Below are 11,562 nucleotides of genomic sequence, written 5' to 3' on the forward strand. Positions count from 1 at the left end.
TGGATCCGGTCTAAAAAAGAATCAAACGCACCACCGCAAGGTAATCAATGAGTTGCTTTCTTTCTTTTTTTTTTCTTTTTTTAACAAATTTGTACAGGAAAAAAAAAAAATCCCCGAATCACAATCTCTGGTAATTCGATGAATGGTTTTTTTTAAATCACAATCACACTTGTAGAGAAAGAAAAAAAAAAATCCCCGGATCACAATCTCTGATAATTCAATGAATTGCTTTTTTTTCCAAAACAAACTTGCACGGAAAGAAAAGAAAGTCCCAGACCACAACCTCTGCTCTGCAGTCACGCCGGCCAGCGCGCGGGACGCCTCGGAGCCCCAGCAGGGGCGGCTCGCGGGTGGCTGCAGCTTCTGCTCACCGACGGCATGGCGTGTGGAAAAATCGTGAGTTCCCTTTGTCCTCCAGTGTATCTTGTATAAAATATTACATTTTTTAAACACATATTTACAGAGTTTGCACAAATAGAAAATGGTTACAAATTACAACGAGGCTTGGCCAGATAACAAACAGTTTGCTTCTCCCACGGACCAAGGCCAGAGAGAGGTATGATTGCTTCGTATTTACATATGCATTAAAAAGTCTGCCTGCTTCATGACCTAGGTCAAGTTTATAAAAACTGGTTAAACATCATAAATCCATTTATGCAAGCTGTACAAGTAATTAATGTCAATTCGTCAGTTCATGTCTTGCTCCCTGAAGAAAGATTCTGAAGCAAAAGAAACCCCTCACATGAGCAACACACCCCTCGGCCTGTCTGCTGCAGCGGGTTGGGTTTGTGTGTTGGGGCGGGGCGGGGGGAGTGGGAAGGGAGAAGAGAGGAATGGAGAGGAGGGGACAGGACAACTTGGTCAACGTAGTTTTTCTTCTTCAGCAGCTTAGAACCACGTTAAGCTGACTGGCTTGTTAAACACCACCCTATGGCTTTAAAAATGACCCACAGCTCCTTCCTTGCTTCAGAGACCAAATACCCTCTCAGCATGCCTACAGTATGAGAAAAAAAAGGACTTTCTGAGGAAGACAACGTTTGTTATTCTCGTGTAAAGTCTCTGCCTCGAGCCACACCCGATGTCCACAGTGCAACAGACTCCGGCGGCCGTGGGGACAGGGGTCAGAGGCTTGTGTAGTAGCTGTCTACCCACTGAGCAAGTCCTCGCTCCACCAGCGACCGGTTTATCAACACCACCTGGAAAGGAAAGTTCCCTTGAGTGCTCTGCCCACCGTACCCAGGGGCCACTCGGGCAGCCTGCGTGGAGTCGCCCTTTTACAGCGCCAGGCGGCCACCGCCGGCAGCAGGCACAGCAGCGATGCGGGGAGGCGGGACTCATTTTCTGGGTCAACAGAGGAATACACTTCTGTGCTCTGCTGGCGTGAGGACAGGCTCTCCAGCGCACTGAAGGAACCTCAGCTCTGACACCGTGAGACGGAGGAGAGGGAAGCCCAATGGACCGCAGGCCTGTGACTCTTCGGCCCAGGTAATTCTTTGCTGCGGGAACCCACCTGTGCACTGCGAAGTGTTTAGCAGCATCCCTGCCCTCTGCCCACGCCCAGCTGTGTCAACCACAAAGGTCTCCACACATTGCTCAATGTCCCCCGGGGACACTGGTCTCGAGTTACAGCCTCCGACTCTCTCGGGAGGAAACAGTGCCAGCACCAGCTCCGCACTGAACGCTGCTGCCGGCCAGGGACTCAGAAGGGAAAAGGAGGCCAGACTTACTTCGTCTCCAACCACACTCCACAGCTGAATCAGAGGAATGCCAGTCGGACTGTAATTTGTCACCTGAAAACAAACAAAAACACCAGCATGTTTGAAAGTTACCCCGCGCACCTCTCCGTGAAGACTACTGTTAGCCCGGGGCAGGAGCCGCAGGAAGGTGGGCACTTAAAGGTCAGCCCCCAAGACGCCCCGATGCTTGACAAGGGAGGCCGAGGGGCACCGCAGAAGCCGGAGGAGGCTCCTCGGACAGAGCCTGTCCAGCCGGCCCCGCCTCCCTCCCACCAGCCGCGCACCTGAGCCAGCAGCGCCGTGTTTCCGGTCATCTCGCTCATAGCCGCATCTGCTTCAGGTGAGAAGTGGTCACCATCTTCAGGAGGAGAAGGAAAAGCAGCATTCAGACTCTCACTGGGGCAAGGTACTCCTGCCGCAGACACAACTTCCAGGTGTATTCCAAGCAGAAGGCCTCAGAGGCTGCTGCGGGACCTGAGAACTTCGTCCGGGACAGAGCCCAGGCCTTTCTCTACACTCAGGGTCCTTGCTAAGTGCGGCCCACAAGGGGACAGAGGACCACAGCCAGAAACTCTGCCTCCAGTGGAAATACCACCACCACCACCTACTTGGGGACTGACTGGGCTGAGCACCTCGGATGCGTTCTCTCAGTGAATCAGTAACACCCTGCAGGAGGGCGGGTGTTAGCCCCCTTTACAGGTGAGAACGCGGAAGACAAAGGTTGATGGCCAAAGGTCAACCGGCTCCTGGAGCGGCGCGGGTAGAGTGCAAACCCAGGCAGCGGGCACACAACCCAGCAGGGGCAGGCACTACAGAAGAGCCGGCAGGGCACTGAGGCAGACTCACTCCTCGCCCGAGTATGCAAGTCACACCCAAGAACACACCCAAGGCAAGAGATGGTGAGGATGTGAGAGGCAGGTGCACAAAGGTCTGGGAACATCTTAGGGAGGAGGGAGCATGTCGGCTGGGCCTGCACAGACTGTTGAGATGGACAGAAATGGAGAGGAAGGTTGGGCAAGAGCAATAAAGGAAAACAAAATGAAGACCCTGCCCTGCGTTCCGGCCAACAAGACTGCAGCCAGACGGTGGTGCTTCTAAAGCCTTTCACTGCTTCAGACGAGAACAAGATCAGACGGGACAAGTCCGGGGAGGGAAGCGCACGGATTCAGCCCACTAGTGTGTGAATGTACAACTCCTGTTCATCAGTAGCTGCTACTCCACGAGCATGCACATGCCTGTTCCTAGGTTCATGGAATCCCCTCGGCCACCCTGAAAACCAGGTGCTACCCCTTTTCCAGAGGGGAAAAACAATCAAGGCTAATAACTTCCCCAGAATCAGACCGTCAGTCCCCTTTCCTCAGGCAATGGGGTCCATGTAAGACACCACGGTGGACGGGTGAGGGTTAGAGTGGTCCGCCCGGTGCCCCAGAAGCCAAGGCCCAGCTGGGCAGTGCCAATGGCCTTGACGCCTGCCCTTGACCTCAGGCACTAGGACTCTGGATCTCAACCGTGTTTTGGGAGGCACCAATGGTGGAAGCCCCTCTGAGATGGAGGCCTGGGTAGAGTCTAGAGTAGTGGACCTGGAAGGGAGGGCCAGGGGCCAGCGGTATTAGTCTCACCTGAGAACTAGAAAATACGTTTCCAGGCCTCAGCCCAAGCTGTCCATCAGTCAGAAACTGACAGTGGCATCATCGATGTTAGCATAAGCCCTCCAGGTGAAAACGAGGCTCTCAGAGAGAAAAGACCTCCTCTCAAAAACCGCCCGCAATCCTCCCCAGCTAGAAGCCCCCATCTGTTACCTGACAGAGGCATCACACTGTCCAGAAGGACTTCCGCTCCCTGGAACGGCAGGGTCACAAAGTCAGACCTAGAAAAACAAGAAAGGAACACCGTGAACTGGACTTGAAAGTCGACCCCACTCCAGAATGACATTCACCGTGACCCCAGCAGCTTCGGAAGAAGCAGAGCGGAGACACCTAAGACAGGCAGCAGGCCTCAGCTCCCCACACACCCGAATGCAGGCTGCCAGCACTGCTGCAAGCCTGACCCCAGAGGGTCCTCTTGCCGTGTGATACTCAGGGGACGCCTCCACTAGACAGGCCCTTCTAGCTGAGTCTGGCTGAGGCGAGCCATGGGGTCTGCTTCTATCAGGCCCCGTGAGAGCAGGGTGGGGAGCACTGGCCCGAGCAGGCAGGGCAGCACTGAGCCCGCTGCGCAGACACCGGTCCCCGCAGAAGCAGGCTGTGTGCCCGTGTGGGGAGCCGCGACTCACCGGATCTGCCGGAGCTCGTCGACTCTCACTCTCTTATATCCACCGTAGTCCACGTAGCGAATCTCCACTTCGTTGCTCTCCTCATAGGAGGCCACCACTTGGGCTCGCCACCAGGCGCCATCCACACCAGGGGCCGCACAGATGACGGTTACTGAGGGGCAGGAAGAGAGCCTGTGGACGGGTCTGGCTCAGGGCAGGGCACGGAGGGCTGTCCAGTCAAACGGCCACCTCCCCACACTGCTGCTCAGAGGCCCGCACCTCCAAGCCGCAGGGGACCCGAACGGCAAGGGGCCCCCAAAAGCTCCCCCGAGCCTGAGACTGGCCAACAGAGGGACCTGGACACGGGACACCCAGCCTAGCACATGTGCCGCCCAAAGGCTATCCGGACCAAAACACAGTCATCTAGACCCATTCGTTCTGAACCACGGAAGCCTGAGATGGACACAGACGAACCAGAATAAAAAGTAAAATCTAGCCCTGGCTGGTGTAGCTCAGTGGATTGAGTGCGGGCTGGGAACCAAAGTGTCCCAGGTTCGATTCCCAGCCAGGGTACATTCCTGGGTTGCAGGCCACAACCCCCCGCAACCGCACATTGATGTTTCTCTCTCTCTCTCTCTATCTCCCTCCTTTCCCTCTCTAAAAATAAATAAATAAAATTTAAAAAAAATTAAAAAAAAGTAAAATCTAAACCTCAGGCAAAGGAGACCTCTATTCTTAAGGGAAAGTCCCAGAAAGACTCAGAAATTTCCAAGTGTAGCAGATCTCAGCAGCCTGGTATGCAGGGTCCACTCTGGGCCACGACAGCTCCGAGGGAGGGCTGGTCAGAAGGGACTCTCAGGCCTGAACCCCTTCTCGCCTTTGCGTCAGGAAGGCGTTGAGGTCAGGGATACCCCAGATGGTCAGCAAGGGTCCTCGGAGTCACCAAGCCCACCCTGGGGCAGCAGGCATGGGGCAGGCTGGTTCAAAGGGGAGGTCATCCAGTGGCCCCCGCAGCAGCTGCCCCAGGCCAGCTGGGGTGAAGGCCTGTGACACAGCTGGCCACACTGTGTCCTGGTCCTTAAAGGCCACCACTGGCATGGTCACCTCTTGGCTTCTAGGTCAGTCTTTACTGTGGGGTTGAGGCAAAATGACAGAATCTGACAAAAACTAAAATTTTCATTCCTCCAAAAAACAAAACAAAACAACCATACAAAATGCTGCACATAACCCAAAGGTTTTCCTAGCACTGAAAGCCTGTCAGGGGCTGCAGGTTCGGAGTCACTGGTGGGGGTGGGTGGGGAGATGTTCTCACATCGGGCTCCTGCTAACAGGCAACCAAGACACCACTGCCAGGGAATGAGCTCTCCAGCGTTCAGCCGGGGTCGGGTCTCAGCTCCTGCTCAGGCATCCCGTGGGCAAGGCACATGACCTCAGAGGCTGTTTCCTCATCTGTCCAATGGAAATGACCCAAACCCACTGCAGGGGTCTGATGCTCACATGGAGCTTCCATGGAACCTGATCTGCAAAACATACCGTATCCAACCCAAACTCCTGGAGCAAGCAGATAGATGCCAGTCCCATTCAGCAGGGAAGTGGCAGCGCGGGAATCTGAGTCCATGTGTCAGAACTCCACTCCGACCCCGTGGCTGTCAGCCAGTGGGAAGAGCAGCTTGGGCAAACCAGCAACTCGGCCCAGAGTAACTCCACGCCAACAGTGAGAACTCAGCGATGCTGACCCCATCAAGGATCCCAGATCAGCCTCCTCCTGGCCAAGACCAGGGGCAGAATAGGCCACCCCCAAAACCTCTTCGCTGGCCTGGCCAATGCCCAGGGCTCCCGCTGGCCTCCAGGACAGCACTTACTTTCCACCGGGGTGGGCAAGGTGGGGATTCCAGGCTGAGAGTAGCAGAGGTACATCTGGTGGTCCAGGCTGCGCAGCGCGTGGAAGGTGGGGTGCGTGTGCTGCTGCACGAACAGGTGCCCCGCGTTGACCTGGTTGACCACGATCACCTCCACTGTGATGCCATCTGGGAGCATGAGCTGTGGGGCAGGGGGAGCAGGCACTGCAGCAATCCTTCTCGGGTTTCAGCTAAGACTTGCCCGAGGCTGCAGGCCAGGGCTCTGAACTGGCACCCCTCTGACAGAGCAGGGCAACTCCAAGCACAGGCTCCCAGAGGGCAGGGGTCCGAGGAAAACCCCTTCAACATGGAAAGTGCTTGGACACCACAGCGGCCCCTGTCCTGCCACACCATCATTCGTGACCAGAGGCAGCCTCAGGCAGGGCTGGGCAGGGAGGCTCCCAGAGCTTCTGTGCCCCCTGCCCGTTGAGTCTGTAAGACCCAGGGAAGGCAAACGGGAACCAGGCAGCCACAGAGACAAGGTGCCAAGGTGGGCAGGCCCTCAGACAGCTCCTCTGGGCCTACGGCTGACCCCAGGAGCTCAGGGTTCGACGGCATCTCTCTACCTTTCTGCCAGCAAGTATCCACTGTCAGAGTCTGTCACAGTGTGGGTCACAGTTCCTCTTCCCTAGGCCCCGAGGACATCCTCCCAACTCATCCCTATGCTGGGATCTGGAATGCAGGTTTGCGCAGTTCTCAGGCCCCACGTTAATGCCCCTGGAAGAGGCCAAGACTCGCCTCTAGAAGAGCTGTCCTTAAGATGCCAGCTTTCCCAATGCTAAGCTACAGGAAACACCCGGGTGCCCTGGATACGACAGAGTGTCCCGTCTACCTTCCAGCCAGGTGGCTCAGGAGGCTCTCGCTGCCAGTCCTGGCCTCCACCCCTGCCCAGGGCTGCTGGCTGAAAGGCATCTGGGACCTCCTCTCCAGTCCCACACAGCCACACCAACCACTCAATTATTTAAAAATAGAGTGGGTGTAGGGCCAAGCCTCCTGGGGAAAACACTGGTTCAGAAATGAAGCACGGAGTGAGGTTCAGCCCACTCCCAAAGACCCACGGGAAAGGAAAGGGGCACCCCTCCCTTCCCCCAAGGCACAAGGGTCTCTGCAGGAGGCGAGACACAGGACCCGAAAGCCCACTGTCCCGAATGAAAGCCAGGCCGGCGAGTCTCTCAAGGCAGCACATCCAGCCCAAGTGTGACATGCAGCACAGCCACGTGCGGCACGCTGGTGCATCGGTCAGGAGAGACTGCGTACATGACAGTGGCGTACCCCACGGCCCAGGTGCAGGAGGCTGCACCACCTGGGTTTATGTGACCACACTCTCTGTCTGTGCCACAACAGAACTGCCCGACGACACCCTTCTCAGATGTACCCCTGTCGTTAAGTGGTGCATGACTGCAGCCTCAGTGAGGTGAGGTCCAGATAGGGCAGGAGATCTACTACAGGACATGGTGATGGGCCCCAGAGACCCTGCAATCAACCCCCCAGGACACAGGGGTCGCCGATATGTCAGTCTCGCCTCTTGCCAAACTTCCAGGGCAGCCTCCAAACAGCCACTTGGCTTCCTGGACCTGCTGGGAGTTACTGCTTCTCCTTCATACTCTAGGTACCCCTGGGAAGCGGGGTGGAGAAGAGAATCCCTCACCAAGGCCGCTGCTAAACCTGCCTCCGCTTGGGGTAAGGAATGACCCACTACAAGCCCATCCCAGCCCACAACAGTGGGCCCCACCCAAACCCAGCTCCAGCTTCAAGGAGTCCCTCCCTGGTCTGGACCTTCCCATGATCCTGAACAGATTGCAGTCCTTTCTCGGAAAATGCCTCGACCATAAAGAGTCCCCAGGTGGCTGAGCCAGGGGAAGGTGGTCCTTCCGATCGGGGACCAAGAGGCCTCGGCCTCTTACCAGCACTCCAGCCTTTGACCTTTCCCCAAGGACAAAGCCTAGAAGCACAACTGGCCGGTGGAGGCCAAAGGTGAGAGGGCACAGGCATCAATGAGCTCTTGGCCCATGGTCTTGGAGTTTCTTGTCTGGGCAGTTTGGGGGGAAAGGGGCACAAGAAGTCCTGGTACCCCAGGAGCATGCTCACCCAAGAAGTCATTGGAAGAGAAGGCAGTGCCAGTGAAGGGAGTGGGGGAGCATAGATGTTGGTGAGGTTCAATTCCTTGAACTTCTTCCCAATCAAGTTCAGCGCCTTATCTACATGATGCTGAGAGCCTACACAAGGGAGGAGGAAAGGAGGGAGGAGTCACAGTGGGTAAGACACAGTGAGTAAAAAAACACAGCGGAACCACACCCCATTCCACAGGACTTCTAGAGTTCAAGTGCATCTTCAAGGTGCTAAATTTGGCCTTAGGAAGAAAGGCATCTAAGGGGGCTTGAAACCCACCGACCTTACTGAACACAGGGCAGCAGCGGCCACTGACCTTCTATGTGGCAGATCTGGATGTTCTGGGTGTAAGGCAGGGTTGAGATGTAGATCTTGGCACCGGATGTTTGCTTCAGAAAGCTCACGTACCGCCCCTGCTTGCCAATGAGCCGACCGACTAAGTGCTGAGAAAGGGAGCGAGTTGGTTAATGGGAAGCCAGCTCCACACACTCCCAAAGTCCTACCTTTGTTTTACACAAGGTCAACCTCAAACACGTGATTAACTGTTACTGTGTCAGCACTTCTTTCCCCGACGTTATTCTAAGCACTTGCACTTGCTCACAGTACCTATGAAATGGGTATCTTTTCAGCCCCGCTTTACAGACGAGGAAAACCAGCCCAGAGAGGCTAAGTAACTCGCCCAACGTCACCACGAAGCAGCTGCGTTACCCAGTCTGGCTCCAGGACGCAGCGGTCCCCGTTTCATCCCCCAACAGCGCGGCCCTAATCCAGAAAGCTGCAAAGACGGCCTTTTCCCCTCCCAAATCCAGACTACAGGATGTTTCACCAGCACAAGGGTCGATTTACAACACTTCCACCTCCTCAGGTCTACTCAGGACCAGGGACACAGGGCTCAATTTGATACTAAAGGTCTAAGAAAGCGCTTTTGGGCTCCTGCCACCAAGTGACAGCAGGCTGGGGCCTGCGGAGCCCCGAGCTCACAGCAGTGCCCAGCAGGCCAGAGCTCAAGGCAGACAGAAGCAGCCAAACTTAGCCATGATGTAAGACAAGCTCTGAATCAATCCCAAATGACCCCGCCCCCACAGGGCTACTAGGCACTTGGTCCCTCCGTGCCCAGAGCTGCTCAGGTGTGCCCTCTGCGGCCGCTGCAGGGGAAGAGGGCAGGGTGGCTATTGGGGTCCCCCAGGGAGGAAACCACCAAAGGAGCCAGCACCCCAGCAGAGCAGCCCGCCTGACCCAGAGTTCAGGCCGAGCAAAGTATCTGCACCGCAGGGAGCTAAATGCCCGGGGAGGAGGCGGTCGGCCAATTATTTCTGAGCCCCAAAGAGAAACGTCAAGACCAAGGTAATAAGTTGTAAGTCAGAATAGCAAGAAGCTAGAAACCACTTAAGCACCCTGGAATTGAGGACTGGTGAAGGAAATTGACATTCGCACAATGAATAATGCAGTTAAAATTACATTTTCAAAGAATAGCACAGGAAAATTAAATTGCTAAATATTTAAAAGCATTAATTAAAGCAACAATCTGTTTTGTTTAAAAACCATAGGGTACAAGAAGGAAATAAAGTCTTCCCAGTCACTCTCCGGGGTAGGATTAGAGCTGACTTTTATTTTCTCCATACATTTCTATGCTTCTCTAATTTTCTAAAATTTGGATTTATGCTGTGCACAGTAACAAAACACTTGGCATTGGAGAGCCTGAGCACAGCGCAGCGAAGGGACCCCTGACTGGCCTGTGCCCTCAGTCTGGTCTTGCTAGCATCTGTGAACAGGTCTGCTCGGGGACACACAAGAAAAGCCCAGCGGAGGTGAGCGGGCCTGGGAGTCTGAAGAGGACAGGAACAGGACGCTCCCGAAGGCAGCTGGAGAAATTCCATCCTGCAGGAAGCTCTCTGAAGCTTGGCAACGGGGAGGGTTCCCTTCCCTTTCCGCCTCTGGTCACCCAGGAAGCTTCTCCAGCTTGACTCCCCTGCTGGACCCCAGCCCTTACCTTTGGCACTTCAATCTCCCAGATGATGAGGTCCACCTTCTTAGGATTGGAGCCTGCCTGGGCATTCTGGAAAGCGTCCGTCTTCTTGAGGCCACAGCAGCCATCCACTGAATCCATGCTGTTCCCGTCCGAACCTGCAGGGGAGGAAGCAGCATGCACAGATACCCAAAAGCCAGCTCAGTACAATCAATAATGCACAACTCCCAAACTCACATTCCGGGGAGGCCTGCCCCCGCCCCCGGCACCGCCCCCACCTCAAGCTTGGCAGGTGACTGTCTACTTGAAGTCCGGAAGGCACAGAACAACCCCAAAGACAGGAGGGCTAGGGATGTAGATACACCTAATTTTAGCTTGTCCAATTTGCTTAATTGGCAGCCGTGCCCAGCCACGCCCAGCCACAGCTGCTGGAGCAGACAAGTGGTAAACTGGGAAGACATTGGCCCAGGAAGGGGGAGTCCATGGGGCCGGGGGAGAGGGTGGGCCAATAGGTCCACGTGGTCCCAGGAGCTGAGTATTGGGTACAGGCCCCCAAAGAGACCAACTAGTCACAACCAGTCCACACCCTTCTGACAATGCCAGCCCCTCAGACCAAGAGTCCCCGGGTCCCAAGGTCCCTGGCTTGAGCTCACAATCCGTGGCCTTTAGATAAGCAGGGCCAGCAGGAGTCTTCCCTAGCAGGTTTGTCTAAGGACCCGATCTTGCTCCTGATCAGGGCCCTCCCAAAAGTGGAAGTGGGAAGGAGGCCCTCCTCTCCCTCTGCTCAGCCCTGACCTGGGCAACTCCAAATGCTCTTCTGGGCTCCCAGTGGGTCTTTCACCCCCCCCGCCAAAGGCTGGGCTAAAGCTCACTCCCGAGAGGGCGGAGCGGGCAGCAGGAGCCTGGTGCTGACTTGGGCTACTCCCCTCTTGATCAAGAGTGTGCTGAGGGGGCTGTCACAGAAAAACAGGGGCCAAGCTGGCTCCGGAGAAGCGGCTCCAGTTTAAATGTGGGCGGCTCAATTGCCGGAATACACACTCCTGAGGTCTCCCAATCAGGTTAACTTGCACGTGGTTTCACCAAACCCGGGGCCTTATCCTGTGCCAAGCAACCCAGGCACTGTCTGGGTGCAGAGGGTAAGGCTTAAGAGATTCCTCCCAGCTGAGTCACCTTCAAAGTGACTCTACTCCTTAATGTAACACCAGGGGCCCCCAGGCTCTGCCCAACAGAGCGAGACTGGATGGCACCTTCCACCCTGATGACACCCAGAGGTGGCTCAGACCGTGCCAGGACTCCAGCAGGCTGCACTCAAAGGCCAGCTTCCAGCTTCCTCAGCTGGGCGACCGCTGGCCCCTCTAAGCTTCAACTTCCTCACGCACAGGGCAGGGCTACCAGGAGAATACGGGCGAGGCACGGCCCGGTGCTCAGCACAAGTGAGAGCTTGACTGGTGATGGGCACTACCAAGCTTCTCTCTGCCATCCCCACATGTCCCCGCCCAGCACCACTCTGTCACAGCCTCCGCTTCTCACATCTGAGAAGCTACTATCCATCTAGAGTTGGCATGCCAAGGCCAGGGGTTGTTAATTAACCTGTGGGGCAAG

General features: G+C 55.8%; 1 protein-coding gene across 2 annotated transcripts in view; it reads right to left on the reverse strand.

The window, feature by feature from the left end:
• Window positions 1-40: 40 nt before the first annotated feature.
• The window catches only part of AKAP1 (A-kinase anchoring protein 1), a 31,751-nt gene continuing 20,229 nt past the window's right edge, over window positions 41-11,562 (reverse strand). For both annotated transcript variants that reach the window (XM_045836054.1, XM_045836055.1), the window contains exons 3-11: window positions 9,985-10,118; window positions 8,311-8,437; window positions 7,974-8,101; window positions 5,850-6,027; window positions 4,009-4,159; window positions 3,536-3,603; window positions 2,021-2,094; window positions 1,728-1,790; window positions 41-1,196 (exon numbers count right to left, since the gene is read on the reverse strand). In XM_045836054.1, the coding sequence (XP_045692010.1) occupies window positions 1,122-1,196; window positions 1,728-1,790; window positions 2,021-2,094; window positions 3,536-3,603; window positions 4,009-4,159; window positions 5,850-6,027; window positions 7,974-8,101; window positions 8,311-8,437; window positions 9,985-10,118 (998 nt within the window). In that variant the 3' untranslated portion in view covers window positions 41-1,121. The remainder of the gene's footprint in view (window positions 1,197-1,727; window positions 1,791-2,020; window positions 2,095-3,535; window positions 3,604-4,008; window positions 4,160-5,849; window positions 6,028-7,973; window positions 8,102-8,310; window positions 8,438-9,984; window positions 10,119-11,562) is intronic.

The sequence above is a fragment of the Phyllostomus hastatus genome, unplaced genomic scaffold, assembly GCF_019186645.2.
Source record: "Phyllostomus hastatus isolate PE091 unplaced genomic scaffold, TTU_PhHast_1.1 phas_contig_210, whole genome shotgun sequence".
In the NCBI taxonomy this organism is placed as follows: Eukaryota; Metazoa; Chordata; class Mammalia; order Chiroptera; family Phyllostomidae; genus Phyllostomus; species Phyllostomus hastatus.